We start from the raw sequence: 15,518 nt of genomic DNA, 5'->3' as shown, positions 1-15,518 counted from the left end.
GGCACCATCTCCACGCCACTCCAAAAATAAAACTTGTGCTCGGGACTGTGGCAGTGCTCAGTGGCCCATCAGCGAGGAAGGTGGGATAGCAGCGCTCTCTAGACATCTGCCCCCTGTGGCTGTGGCCATGTGTGCAGCCTCAGGTCCTCAGTGCAGCATCCCCTCCAGGTAGCTATGGGTCTGTGCTCTTTGGGTTTGTGATTCCAGCTTTAGCTTGCTGGTAAAACTGACTGAGCATGATGGGAAGCTCTGCATCTGTGTCCTGGCTGTAAAAGTACAATTAGCTTTGGTGGCTGATGGGATTCTATTGCTATTGCTCCACTGTATTAGGGTTTAATTGATAAAGGGTGAATAGAGCTCATTCAGGGCATGGTTTCGCAATCTACAGTAAAAAAATTCTGATGGACCACGTTGAACTAGTTTGACTTAGTCATGTAACAGCTGCACATTTAGCTCTTCCTGTTCATTTTGAGGTCCCATCTGTTACTCTGGCTTCAATAATACACAGGGTGATATGATGACTACACTGTTGAGCACACACCGTTGAGTCCAACAGCTTGTTCCTGCTCTTTCTCAACTGGGATATTGGATGACAATCTTAAAGTCTGACTCACCAAGGAGATTCAAAGGGCAAGTGTCTAAGCACCACAGCCATAGCAATTTCTGTCTGTCCTTCGGGTGTCTCCTTCACTCATGCACCCTTGGCTAATTTTGTTTTCCTGGTGTGATGGCAAATATAGAAACAGAGTCTTGGCGGCTTCTACAAACTTGTGCCTCCTATCACCAACATCATCCGTTCATCTCCTTTTTGAGTGCCGTGTCCAAGATGTCGCTGACCCCTGACTCTGACCCCGATGCAACCAATGGGGGACCACAACAGATCATATGTCATTATAACAGGGCGTCTTAATCGGCCCAGAAGGTTTGGAGAACCATACAGCCAACCTCTGCTAAGGGGAAGTTCACGTCTTTCAGCCTTTCTCAGGTAAGTTAGACAACGAGAACACCAATGAGATCTTGAGGATGCTGCAGCAGCTGAGAATCGCTCAATTCTAAAAATATTCACAAAAACAATTTTGAAAGCTTGATGTCTAGAGTGCAAACTGGAAAAGGCCTGGGAGTCACTGGTTGCTCACCTGCCATAAGGTAGCAGATAGGACAGTCATTAAGGAAACTGACTTACAAGTGGATGAAGAGTAGTTTGGCTTTTGGGGGGTTCCTACTTCTAGGTACTCATACCAAATTATGTCAATGAAATACGAAGCTGAGATATGCAAAAATAATGAGCCACAAAGGTCATTTGACTAATAGCAAGAGTCTTCCAGTTGCTAACTCTTCCTTTGGAGATTTTGTGATGCACTGTGTTCTGCAATGCGGTCTATGCCAAGCCTGAGATGTCCAGCATAGCGGTAGCTAGAAAATATAATTCCAAAGATCAAAAACTCTTAAGCACACATCAGACGTGTGATAAGAGAGAACACCAATGAGATCTTGAGGATGTTGCAGCATGTAGGTGTAGTTGGGTGTCAAACACATGGTCAATGATAATTCTTTGCTCAGATGTGGAGCCACTGTTGGAGATGCTCATAAGTGATCTTTCAGTGCCACAGCTGGGCAAACTTGTCAAAGGTACTGGTGGTACCTTACTACCATAACCAGTTTTACAAGGTAACAAGTGAGAGCTTGTTTTCCATGGCAATGGTGCCAGACACAACGTGTATTTTCAGCCTTGGATTTACACGTCACTTACTCCTAAGTTGTCACTATTCCGCCAAGGTGTTCCAACATCCACAATGACAATGGAGGCTTAACAACAGGGCAGCTGCTAACACATGTACAATATAGTGGGTGTTAAGCCAGACAACAGGGGAAAAGGATCATTGTTCCCTTAGTTTTGGCACCATGTACCCTGATAGTACATTTCCCACCGCATTCACTGTGGCAGTGCCAGGACATGGCTCAGTCTGAGGAGGGTGTCGGTTCCACTGAAGATGCAGGAATGGGTCGCATCTTCTTTGAGTACTGAAGTGCAGAAGAATGACAAATAGAAAGGAAAATCAGGTTGCCTCTCATCCTAAACTGCCTCAAGTATTACCATACACATTCAGCTCTTCTATCAACTCTCACAACACAGGGTCATTGTGATCCAGAGTCAATCCTGGAAGTATAGGGTGCAAACAGGGTACCAGATGTCCATCCATTATGGTGGGAACGTAATGAAGTTTGCAGTCAAACTACAAACCTTTGTTCATTTTTTTCTTGTCTGTCCAAAATCTGCTCCACAGTCTTTCTGTGTTTCTTGTAGGCAGATGAATGAAGTAAGTGACACAGATCACAAAGAATTATGCAAGAGATCTATTCCTTCATGGCATTCTCTTGTGTGTTTGCCATACCCAGATATGGGGGGGCCAAAGGAGGATTACGAATGCTATTCCAAGAGTAGAAAACTGAGCTGAGGGTGAGAAATGTGATCCTCCTCTTATTCCGAAGGCCATCTGCAGCTGTCTGGGCTGGAATACTCAGAAAGTGAAAATCGCTCATTGAAGTTGTGTTCAAATGTCAAAAACCAATTAAGCATAGAGCCCCTGTGTCATAACTAATAAGGCAACAATGCACATTTTATGGTTCAACAATAAAATATAATTAAAAAGAAACTGAAAAATTTGATTCTTCCAAACCTTGTGGGTTACCAGAATGAAGTTTAGAAGTCAGCAACGGCAAGGAACAAGGAACATAAATTAACAATATGATGCCAACATAGAGGGATATAACAGAATATTAGATTCCAAGAATCACTAAACATATTGATCCCTTTTTATTTATCTAAGGTGTCTATTCATGTCACTGTCCCTCCAAGGACATTAGCCTATCAGGTTAAGTTTGGAGGGGAAAGGGAGGGGCTTTGTGGCTGGTGATGCATCCCGCTATAAATGCGAGGGGGGGTTACAGTTGTCTTGTTAAAAGCACTGCTCTCCTCCTCCCCTCCATCTGTAGGTACAAAATCCACTGTCACCATGTCTGACACCGAAGAAGTGTAAGTACTTTTACCTCTTCATCCACATTGTTCTGGACGATACAATTTTAGTCATAATCACTCTTTAAATGTAAGTAGTCACAAATTATGTATCATATGACATTACTGTTAAATTTATGTCAATAGTTTTTAATAACATACCCTAAAATTACTCAAGTAAAATTACCCAGCTGTATAAATGGGTGAAGAATACTAGATAGTAGCTTCACAAAGTTGCATGGGAGAAAAGCGTCAGGTAAATGTAATGTGTAATGCTCTTGATGAAATGGATGCCTTAAGACCGTAGCAGGGAAAGCGTACTGCTCAAAAGTGTTTGTTTTGCAGCTTCAAACCTGGCACTCTATTAATTTATATACATTTTCTTTTCTTTTTTTCCTTTCTCAGAGAGCAAGTAGAGGGTAAGTGTTATCATTGTTATCATTGCTGTCATCATAAGTAGTGTAATTAATTTAAATTACTAATTAATTTAAAAGATGTGCTCCTTTGCATTAGTATTATTAGATTATGCCATTTATTTTTGGCCAGCATTGCTCATTTTGTGCCATTCTAATGAAAGTATTGATGTATTTAACATTTGTCATGACTTCCGTTAAGCAAAATGCAATCAAACAATAACTGAAATATTTGCTAGAAATGTAAGTGGAACGTAAACGCTCATCAAATAGAACTGGGCTTTGTTTTAAAATGGATGTTGCATTGATATATATTTTAACATGCTGCATATAAAATTTCAGAGTAATGGAATCTTTTAGCAGGTTTGATTTGACGTAATGGAATTTGTTTGCTTTTTAGAAGCATGTGAGTCTAAACATGTGTCTATTCATTTTGAAATATTTCCATTTCGTGTTTTCACTCAAGATTAGACAGCTGTGGAGACCTTCATATTGACCATTCATTTGCATAATATAGACGCATCCCATAAGCATAAACTCCTCTTAGACATTGTTTGCTGGAGTCTGTAAGACCATGAGTCTTTGACGTTAACAGACAGTGATGTATGGACCTCCTAGGCTTGAACAGTCCTTATTAGACTAGTTGTGGTACCTCAACACCCAGTGGTCTTAGCACATGAAATAAGGGCTTGAGTGACATAAAATATAAAAATAAGACCTAAATGAGCATCTGTCCACACCGACAGTGGCAGCTAATCCTCCTGTCAAATGGACCAACTTGGAAGATGATCTGGTAAACTGGAATCAGAAGCAGGGTACAACGACTTAAGAATGTTGCCAGAATACTCTGAGGCATGCAATGCATTCTGGGTATTTGTTTATGCATTTGACCGATATCTCGTTGGGCTAGATGTTGATTTGTGGAACTGTCATCTCAACACTTCCTGCGCAACTTTATAGATCCGTATCTCTGTTAGGTTGTCAGCATGTTTAAAACTTCTTCCATCTAAATAGTGATGTATTTATTTAAATTAAAAAAAGACCTTTTCAAACCTTTTTTAAAGTCAGACCCATTTCTTCAGATTCCACAGAGTGAATTACGTATTGGCGCTGTTTTCATATTTTGTCATGGTTAAGTTTATAAGTTTCCTTTCATTGTACTCTTCTACTACTTTTCTGGAAAAACGAAGAATACGAGGAAGGTAAAAAGACCAGATTCTAAATTTAAACTTTACCCCATCTCATCCAGAACTAATTTGTTACGGTTTTTCACCCTTAATTTTCAAAGTGTTTGACAGTGCTTGTTTTGCCCATTGGGTTCTCGTTTCACCGTTGGCATGATATACATCCAGTCCCTCGTGCACCTTCACCACCTTTTTCCATCAGTTACCATAACCATTACCTTGGTACTAGCAACTTGCTAATGATGACACTTTAGCTGTACACATGTAGCATGAGTTCCCTAACATAACTCTTTGTGCCATACTGGCATTTGGATTCTCATTCTGCATAAGAAAAACATAGAAGTGCTGAGATTTTTTTTTGTACTTACAGTTCCTGACAAGCTGCCAATCTCTGTGTTGAATGATCTAATAATCTTGAAAAGGAAAAACAACAGGCTATCACCCATTAGCAACCATGGCTTTAACAAAACTTCAATTCAAAGAAGGGTGGGCCAACTTTGTACAGCCGCAGACATTCTTCACACATGTGGCTCTTGAATAAATGATCTGAAACACCCATGATTACCCCAAAATGACATACAGAGAGCAAGTGAACAAGGTCTGTTGGCAGAGAGTGTCTTAACACCATTCCTGCTCAGCCTTGCCCTGTCCGGTCATTCAAGCTAGGACACTGAGTTGTACAGCCATGACCACACCAAGAGGCAGCCCAGTGCCCTTTGCATGTTTGTGTCCACATCCTGCATGGGGGGTTGGTGGTTAGCTGAGCCTGCACGTCGAATTTAAGCCCTCCAGTACCATTGAATGTCATATACAAGCCAGTTAAGGGTCATGTCTCTCTTGCTGACAGAATGATTCCAACTTTCAATTAATTATGGAAATGAATGTGAATAGAAAACACCAAACTTTCTTCCAAAGCTAGTTTTATGTTGCATGTAATGCAGTTCCATCCCAAGTACCCCCCGTGACTAATCTCCATTCTCTTTATGATCATTGTATGATCATAGCATGTGTTCCGTGTCTATACTCGACACCAAGTTCTCCCTTCTTCAGTTTCACCACTTGCTCCCTTACTGCCCCTGCTCTCCTTGGGGGTTCACCACTTTGAGCTCTCCCCTCCTTACTGTAACCCAACAGTAATCTTTCCTGTCTCTAATGCCTCCTTTTTCTTGCACCGATAACCTCCCACACTCCTGTGGGAAATGGTCCTTTGAACTCGCTGCTTACTGCATGCCGCTTTGCCATAGACGAGGAGGAAGTAGAAGTAGAAGTAGCCCCTGAGGTGGCTGATGAGTCAGAGGTAGCTGCAGAGCCAGAGCCAGAACCAGAGCCAGAGGCAGTGGAAGAGGTGCATGAGGAAACGCATGAGGAAGGTATGTCGCATTGGTATTCGTTCATCCTTCCAAGACTCAGCAGTGTGCACCCCCTCACAGCGGTGTGGTGATAAAATGCAAAATTTTTACCACCTCACCCAACCAGGCCCACTAACACAGCCACCACCCAAAAGTGCTCTAAAACTGGAGGAACTCCTTTTCATAGCTGTCCACTAAAAAGAATCCAGCCATTGGTACATAAGTACTAAAAGGTATTGCAGAACTCCACATTCCTCCTGACCAACCTGCCCTTTCTAACCCTTCCCCACTCAACAAAACTCAATCCTATCCCAGTCAGCACTTGAGCTGCTTTCAATAAATCACTTCCATGATCATGAAGCTGACCTCCAGAACATATCCCAAGCCTTCGGCAGAATCAACTAATCTCGCTTCGCTTGTTGCAAGTGAGACGAGTCCATAGCCATGTGTCGCTCTAGGCTCACCTGGAACCACCTAACACCTGAGTGGCCTAGCTACATTAGGAGATACACCTGCTTTTAGATGTGGGAGGTGCTGTAATTTATGATGGTTGCTTGCAGTTCGGAGGGGGGTGCTGTGGCGCAGTGGGTTGGACCACAGTCCTGCTCTCCGGTGGGTCTGGGGTTCAAGTCCCACTTGGGGTGCCTTGCGACGGACTGGCATCCCGTCCTGGGTGTGTCCCCTCCCTCTCCGGCCTTACGCCCTGTGTTACCGGGTAGGCTCCAGTTCCCCGCGACCCCGTATGGGACAAGCGGTTCTGAAAGTGTGTGTGTGTGTGTGTGCTTGCAGTTCTATGAACTGACGTCAATTTTGCAATGCTCTCATAAACGACGGATATGGAAATGTATTTGTTTTAAAAATTCTCGCAGATGTCTTTATGACCAGGACAAAAAACTATTTTAACAGAAGTATAATGGAGCGATCTTAAAATTCTATGTTCCATGCAAAGTTAACAACTTTTTTGTCCTGTTTGAGATGCAGAGGTTGAAAAGTGTTGCTAAGTGCTAATTTTCACTGTGCTAAATTCTAAATTGCCATTCCATCTGCTCATGCAAGCGAGGTGATAAAGGTTCGGCCCATCTGAGCTGTTCCATAGTGTGTGAAATTTTTATTTTGGGACTTGGCTCGGACACTTCACCAGCCATGGAGCCCAAACACAGTGAAATACCCAATGCTTAGCCTATTGCTTAGCAGATGGCCCATGATTCCATCACTAATGATCTCTGTTTTGCTTTTGCTCTTGACGCTTGCTGCATGCCAGAGGCCTATGAGGAGGAAGGTACGTTGCTGAATGTCTTCTACATGATATCGAGTTGAAAAGAGGCCACTGAGCTGCAGACTAGCTGTAGGTAGAAGTGGCAGGACTGCCAGTTCCAGTTGGTAACATCCAACCAAATCCACCATAAGGACCTCTGGCAGATTGAAGGTCCTCTACAAATAATACAAACACACCACTTGTATGGGCAGAAACCAGATCCATACCAACACGCCCAAGACACCAGTCCTCCAAGGGTCAAAGGAAAGACGAGACTCGGTACTTAAGGGTGAAGGAATACCAAAACACTGACCTTTGCTTTGGCACGCGGTGAACCCCCACGCTCACCTTTGCTTTGCTTCTCTCTCCCGCATGATGTGCTCCACACTTGTTGAGGAGACACAGCAAGAAGCCACTTTGTGTTTCCCAAGAGCAAACTTCTGCCATTTGGTGGTATCAAGGAAGGTCTTTTTTGGGTGCAAAGGTCAAGCTAAATCATTGGAACACATACGTATTTCATCACGCTCAAGAGAGCAGCAAATAATTCTAAAGAAGTCCAAAAACTTTTCTGGTTTTTTGCAGTACAGCTTTTAAATATATTCAACACGTGCCAAAGGATGGAACAAACAAATGAATGACGCATATTCCATCATCCACTTAGAACTCATACCATACCGATGAGCACCATTTCCATGTCTCTTTTCTATCATCAAGGTATAAAATCAAGACTCAAGTTTTCTGGAGTATTAACACCAATGTGTGTAAATGAACAGCTTTTAATCAGAAGTAAGATACTTACACATAGGTTGCATTCTCAACTAAAAGTCTTCGCCGTACATAAAATAACATGTTGCCAATGTTGCTGTAACCAGGTGAACATCTTGTAAAATCCATTTTCACCTCAAGCCTGGATTGCTGACTCTGAATTTTATTTCTCCACTTCTTGACAATGTGTGGATTTCTAATCCTGTCACGCTCTCCTTAATCCTTGTTTTATTTTATTTCGTTCAACAGAGGAAAAGCCAAAATACAAGTAAGTCTCCTTTCCTTGGACGTCATGGATGTTCGCACTCATCGGAGGCTCTCTACAGCACCTCCACTTTGTGCACATTTACACCCCTGCCCAAAACAGCATCTGCCTTCCACTGCACATTTTATTCTTTGATATTGTAAAGTTTCTGAATTGATATCAACTCAGTTATTTGGACACAGGAAGGCGGAATAAGTCATTCACATGATTTGGTCAATCCTCCATAGGCCCAGTGCACCTAAGATCCCCGATGGAGAGAAAGTGGACTTTGATGTGAGTAATTCCACATTATACAATTTGCTGGTCTTTCTAAAAACCCTTTTTTTCTTTTACAGTGTTCTACAGCATCACCTGGTGCAACCAAGGAGCCACCGAGCCAACGAAGAGCGTAGCCTGATGTAACGTGTCTCCTTGCTGCTTTTTGTCCTCCAGGACATCCAGAAGAAACGGCAGAACAAGGACCTCATTGAGCTGCAGGCCCTGATCGATGCTCACTTTGAGCACAGGAAGAAAGAGGAGGAGGAGCTCATTGCTCTCAAGGAGAGAATTGTGAGTGGAAAGACCTCCTCAGGGGCGCGGTGGTGTGGTGGGTTTGGCTGGGTCCTGCTTGGGGTGCCTTGTGGCAGACTGGTGTTCCGTCCTGGGTGTGTCACCTCCCCCTCCAGGCTTATGCCCCCTGTTGCTGAGTTAGGCTCTGGTTCACTGTGACCCTGCTTGGGACAAGTGGCTTCAGACAGTGAGGGTGTGTGTATGTGAGTCCTCCTCATGTCACCAGGGCCCTCACCAGACAGTGCCCCCTGCTGGCTAGGAAATGCAGAGGTCTTGGGCTGGCATTCCCATGTCCTGCTTATGTTTCTTGTCTTCTCAGTATACATGCATGTACAGCAGGACTAGAACATGCATTGCGCATGTTCAGGTTTAACACTGTTGACCAAATGCCGCACTGCACACCAAACACCTTATGCAGAATACACAATATGCACACAGATGTGATAATAAAAACTTGGTGGCCAATAAGACCCACACACACACATTTTCAGAGCCGCTTGTCCCATATGGGGTCACGGGGAACCGGAGCCTACCCGGCAACACAGGGCGTAAGGCCGGAGGGGGAGGGGACACACCCAGGACAAGACGCCAGTCCGTCACAAGGTACCCCAAGCGGGACTCGAACCCCAGACCTACCGGACAGCAGTCCAACCCACTGCGCCACCGCACCCCCCGCCAATAAGACCCAATGCAGTCAAATTAAACTTTTTTAGAAATTGTGTATTTGCACCACTCTGCAGGAATTTTAACCTTTTCCCCTGTTCTTCTAGACTTCGTCTCCCACAGATCAAATAAAACCCAAAACAAATACAAAACATAAAGAGATGAATAGACACAAACTCATGCAGAGGGCTGTTGTGGCCACCAGCCACTGATGTCAGATGCAGTGGTAATGAAGACAAACAGAATAAGGTCCACATATAGTGGTTTATAGATGTGCAGTATAAAAAAATTGCCTATATTATTTGAGGATGAATACAAAGCGTGGAATGCCAGCAAGTGGTACTGTTTATGAGAGTGCAAGAGTGTCTCCTCTGAGGGGTGGAGTTGCCATAACAGGCAGTGATGCAGCTGCCCGGGACTCTCTCTGCGGTTCAGCTGTAAAAATTAATATGCATTTCCACCTTTCCGGATGTTTCCGCAGGAGAAGCGGAGGTCCGAGAGGGCAGAGCAGCAGAGGATCCGAGCCGACAAGGAGAAAGAGCGCCAGACGAGGCGTGAGGTGGGTCCCACCAGCTCCCGCAGTTGTGAACCTGCTGCTGCTCAGCAGTGTCTGGCATCCCATTGACAAACGACCCTCTTTTTTGTGCAATTTGTCTCCCAGGAAGAGCGACTGAGGAGAGAGGAGGCTGATGCCAAGAGGAAAGCGGACGATGAAGCCAAGAAAAAGTCGGTTCTGTCCGGCATGGGCTCCAACTACAGCAGCTACTTGCAAAAGGTGGCATGGGTGGCTGAAGGCAGCAATGCAGTGCATCATGGGAAACTCCTACTTTATCCACAGCTATTAGCTCATTAATTGTTCAGAGATTTGCAGTAGAAACTTCAGTACGCGGAAGACAGTCCATATACGATGACATAAACATCTAGAACATCTAGAAACATCTAGAATGTGAGAGCCACAACTTCAACCCTCATGCCACTTGTTCGTGGTTCGTACAGGCCGACCAGAAGAGGGGTGGGAAGAAGCAGACAGAAAGAGAGAAGAAGAAGAAGATCCTGGCAGAGAGACGCAAGCCTCTCAACATTGACCACCTCAATGAAGACAAGCTGAGGTGAGTTCCTGACCCTTGGGAAGATCACCGGGTGGTCCTTGGAGCCAAGCCATGAGTTGCGGTGGAATTTCACTCATTCTGCTCCGGCACACTGCTTTTCAGGGAGAAGGCCAAGGAACTGTGGGAGGTGATGCACACCCTGGAGTCCGAGAAGTTTGACCACATCGAGAAGTTAAAGAGACAGAAGTATGAGGTGAGCACTTTCCACAGCGGGGTTTGCAGCAGAGTGACAAGGTCTGGACCAGATAACTGCCTCCATCATGTCACTGTGGTCTCCTCTTATGGTTACTGTACAGGTCTCCACCCCTTTCCTTTCCAGCATACTGGGGATCTTGGTCTTCTGACCAGCACTGACCACTGGACTGTTCCCATTTTTTGAAGAGACGTGACTGATCAACCGAACTCTGACATCAGCGTCACGACTAAATAGAATGTCTTCTGGTAAACAGAAAAATAAGACATTATTTATAATTATTGTTCATATATATTTATATATTCATCCATCCACACAAGCTCTGACCTCAGGTGACCTCATATTGGAATGGCCAGACAGTCTCATACAACATGACACAGTTTTTTAAATATATGTTGCAGAATTTTTTTAGAAAACCTAAAACAATCAGCAAAGTGGAACTGTTAAAAAATCTGGTAAATTAAATATTTAAAATCATTTTGTCATGGTCGGGTCTGGAAGGAAGCGGCGGACCCAAGTGCAGAGCGGTATACGTGGTGTCTTCGGGGAAATCCAAGAGAGGAGGTCAGAGAACGGGCAAATGGTCTTCGAGGTGCAAACGTCGTAACAGGGAGAATCCAAAAGGCGAGGTCGGTACACAGGCAAGAGGTCGATGATCATAGAGGCACAGGATCGTGGTAACAAGGGACGGGACCGGGGAAGGTGTTCGGGAACAGGAAATGGCTAGAAGGTCGCTAATGAGGAGGCTGAACAAGGTTCCGCATCAGCTGCTGGTCTGACGCAGCCTTTTATGCTGCAGCCTGCGTTGCGTCCCAGGTGTTCCGTGTCGGCTCGGAGGTGTGGGCGTGGCGCATTTTCAGGCAAAGAACTCAATACATCACAGAAAAAATGTTTTTGGGAATGAATTTGAAGGAATCATTGTATGTTTTGCCTCCTCCCTCTTTCTCAGGTCATCGGAAATTTGTCCCTCTACTTTTAGAACACTGGGCAAAATTAAGCACAATTTCTTACAAACATTTTTCTATATTTCAGGTGATTTTCCAGCATATGAATCTAAATGCACAACACAAAGTGTGTTTTAATAATGGCTCAGCTGGTAAGATACTATTGTTTGTCTTGCATGGTACCACACTTTGTAATACTTTTCCTCATAAGCATCAAAAACAATTACATTAAAAAAATCAAGTCGATACATTGCAGCGCCAGTCAGTCGTATGATCGAACCCCCCCCATTAACTTGGTTGCACCAGGTATGAGCTGTATTTGCAATGTATGCAATGCATATTTGCGTAAATAGTGTATGTGGGCAGCACACATGTACCTGTTCCACCTGGATGTGTCACAAGTCACACACCACTAGGTCCTGGTGTGGTAGGGATCGCTCCTTGCTTCCTTCCTCCACCACACATGGTACCCTCATCCATGGGGTGATGTTGCACCAGCTCACTTGAACGCAACTCTACTTTGATCCCCTCCAGGTCACAACTCTGCGTATGAGGGTGGAGGAACTGAGTAAATTGTAAGTAATGCAGCATCAGGGCTCGGCATAAAGGCGCATGGTCTGCCTGCATGGAAAGTGCCAGGGGGACTGTGGAGATGGGTCAAAGGTCACTCACTGAAAGGTTGATCTGACAGCCAGTGTTTCTTCTTACCTATTAGAGCAGTCGTGTGGCTCCTCCTCTTATGGATCGATGGAGCCTTCTCGACACCTGCATTAGACATTTGTTGTTTGACAAAAAAGAACTTCATGGATTCTGAAGGAATTTGCTCGATGCCACAGCAAAAGACTTGCGAGAAAAGCAGCAGCTTAGTGACTCTGGAATCTCAACCAGCTCCAGTTTTTGACCTTTCCAATCTTCCGGTTCTCTCTGGTTCTCTCCGATTCCTACACCTGAACATGGGGCTGAAGGAGCTGTTGTCCCTGACATGATAAAGATCTCATGGTGCCCCTTGACAGGTGGGTAGGCCAAGGCCAAAGTCTTCATCCAAACCTTTGGCGCTAGTAGAGCTTCTGCTGAGCTGTTCAGAACGACCCTTAGGGTCTCCAGTCAGGATGGTCTCTCATCACCACATTTTTCCCCCTACATGAGCAGGAAAAATCAAGATCAACACACACTTTACAGTTCAAGGTTCAAGGTTCAGAGAGCTCAGCCAATAGTCCTCCTGCCAAAGATGTTAGCTGAACCAGAAGATTCACCACAGTGGTGACTACCGTAGACTTAGACTATTGAGAAGAGACCAAGATGAGTAGATGCAATGAGTGTGTGTTTGAGTGCCTTGGTTTTTCCTACTTATTCCACAGGCAGTCTATCCACTAGGGAGGGAGGTCCCCTTAAAGGTGAGAGCTGGGGTTCAGCGAGGTAAATTCCTGCTCCCTTAGTAAACGGGTCCTTGTGTGTTACTTTCAGGTCATCTCTCTCAGAAACCGCATCGACGAGCTGCAGAAGCAGTAAGTATCTCCGTCCACCCCCACGTCTCAGCCCGGCATTGCTCCTCACCGTCTTCTCGGGCTGCAGCATGGCCTTCTGGGAATGTCTCAACCGGGCAAAGGGCCTCACTCTTTCTTGCAGTAACGCGTCGGCCAACACCTAAATCCTCAACTGATATCCACCTAGTCACTGGAGTGCAGTCAGAATAGGTAGGCAAATGTAGCAGCCTTCGTTGGCTAAATGATACATTTACCATTAATTTATTTACCACATTCTACTTCCACTCCAGTAACCAAGTGAAGTTACTTCCGCCCTACTAACCAACAGGATAATTGGAACCAAGTGAAGGACAGCAACCCCTTAAAGGGCTGTCTTAGATGTTCTTCCTGCTTCCACCAGCATCTGCACCCCATCTGGTCCCCACATCCTTCTGTACATTGAGGTGTCCTACTCTGCTTTGAGAACAAAGAAAACTCAAGGAAACATTTTCACTGGCACTGCTAAGATGCCTACAGTTGTTTACCCCATTTACACAACTGGATAATTTGTACCCTAGTAGATTGGAGTAAGTACCTTATTTCAGGGTGCTGCACCTGGAGGAGGATGTCAACTTGTGACCTCCAAGCCTAAAGGCAGCAGCTCCAACCACTACAGTTCACACTGCAGTCTTAGCCGAATCCGTTGAACATGCAGCAGATACAGTAGATGGATTTCCAAGTATAGACCAAAATTACTTTATGGATCCAGACATATCTTCCATGAAGGTGCATGATTTTTCTTGGCACCTCAGCAGAATGAGTCCAGCTCTTAGGTCGTAAGCTGGTCTCTGTATTCTTTGTCAGATGAGTTCTTGTTAAGAACCACTGCTCTTTGAAGCCTTTTGTGTGGGGCTTCCAAGGCAAAGCAAAGACATGTTCAGTGAAGTTCTCAATCCTGGGAGAAAAACACACATGAATCTCCGCTGGCTGAGATCAAACTGCTCGGTCAACAGTCGATCCAAGGCATAACTCTGTTCTCAAGGTTCAACAGAAGATGTAAGGTGACGGTAAGTTCTGCATGATGCCACTTGGTACCCCAGCATGACCCTGAGCTCCAGACATTTCACATGGTGGAATCTCCACACCACTGGTGGGGTATTTCATCAACTTGATTAGGAAAAATTTTTGCAGTTTTTTTCATTTATGTAATGACTTATGTCCACTGGGCACTACGTGATCCTGCACTGATATAGCAACAATAACCAGAAGGAGAACTTCGTGAAATGTGTGGAACCGGAGCTGGAGCACTGAGCTCCCCCCCAAAATCCAGCTTTGGTTCACAACCAGAATGACACATAGGTACTGGAACATATTTTGCTAAATGAGCTGAAACAACATGATCTGACTCCAGATGTTCTTCTGCACTTTCTTTAATGGCCACGCAGCAGCTATTTCCACCTTGAATGATTTCCGGGTGAAGAAGTGCTTATTGCCCATGTTCGGCTTTGTGAAGGACAAACGTATTCCTGAAAACTGTTTAATCAAACAATTCCGTAAATAATGATAATAATAATAATAATAATGGCATTTCTTCCAAATGGGCCCCGCATCCATGTGTTCCTGTGCTGAGATCCCCTTATTTTGCATATACCTCAGCCCCTTCACAAAGCTGAACATCAGGCTTTTGCCAGCCTTTGGCGTGGCACCTATTTTCTCACCCCTCCCCCCACCCCGCCCCCCACTGACTTGCTCATGGCTTGTTCACGTGAGCTGAGAGATGTCTCACCTCTCCGTGTCCCCACCCCCACATCCCCATCCCTGCCACACTGCAGTAGCAAGAAGGGAGCCGCTGCCCGCCGCAGAAAGTGAGTCTCCGTGCCCAGAGGCCCCAGACCCAGTGTACGCCCCTCGTGCCACCTGGACCGTGGGCCAGGGCCACAGGAGACCATGGCTTTCCACAGCAACCCAGAACACACGTAGACCCATGGCACTGCAAGTCTTAGCGCTCCTCCTGGCACTGCGTGTGCACCGCAAGAAAGAAGCCCTTGGCTGCCACTGCCCCGGTAATAGAGCCCATGGGACCTCCTCCCTCTGGACTGTGGTTTGGGTCTCACTGTTTTTTGTAAATAAAAATGTGACTCTCCAGCCATGTTTGTATGTCTGCTCTTCTCAGAACATCAAAAATATGTCACAATAAGTGAAAAAGACAAATATTTCTTGTATTGAACTCATACAAATGAAGTCACCCCATGTCACCTGTATCAGTTTGGTCACTTTGAGACAGCCCATATTTTATCATTTCAAGTATCCACCAAGATTTCATTGACACAATTGAAATTACCGAGATGAACCC

The 15,518-nt window shown here is 44.9% G+C and overlaps 1 protein-coding gene across 5 annotated transcripts; it reads left to right on the top strand.

The window, feature by feature from the left end:
- Window positions 1-72: 72 nt before the first annotated feature.
- tnnt3a (troponin T type 3a (skeletal, fast)) lies at window positions 73-15,377 on the top strand. Of its 5 annotated transcripts, XM_018765507.2 has the most exons (15): window positions 73-168; window positions 901-985; window positions 2,995-3,034; window positions 3,419-3,432; window positions 4,617-4,628; window positions 8,229-8,247; window positions 8,472-8,517; window positions 8,677-8,793; window positions 9,938-10,015; window positions 10,118-10,231; window positions 10,453-10,565; window positions 10,668-10,758; window positions 12,237-12,277; window positions 13,167-13,207; window positions 14,998-15,377. In XM_018765507.2, the coding sequence occupies exons 3-15, from the start codon at window positions 3,015-3,017 to the stop codon at window positions 15,360-15,362; spliced, it is 1,071 nt and encodes a 356-aa protein (XP_018621023.1). In that variant the 5' UTR covers window positions 73-168; window positions 901-985; window positions 2,995-3,014; the 3' UTR covers window positions 15,363-15,377. The 5 variants fall into 5 exon arrangements, with proteins under 5 accessions (XP_018621023.1, XP_018621024.1, XP_018621025.1 ...); XM_018765508.1 differs by lacking the exons at window positions 73-168; window positions 4,617-4,628 and having other exon boundaries at window positions 743-985; XM_018765509.2 differs by lacking the exons at window positions 73-168; window positions 12,237-12,277 and having other exon boundaries at window positions 743-985; window positions 14,998-15,121.
- The last annotated feature ends 141 nt before the right edge of the window (window positions 15,378-15,518 follow it).

Source organism: Scleropages formosus, chromosome 5, assembly GCF_900964775.1.
Source record: "Scleropages formosus chromosome 5, fSclFor1.1, whole genome shotgun sequence".
In the NCBI taxonomy this organism is placed as follows: Eukaryota; Metazoa; Chordata; class Actinopteri; order Osteoglossiformes; family Osteoglossidae; genus Scleropages; species Scleropages formosus.
The sequence above is the reverse complement of the archived record's forward strand: the minus strand, read 5'-3'. Positions and strand labels throughout refer to the sequence as shown.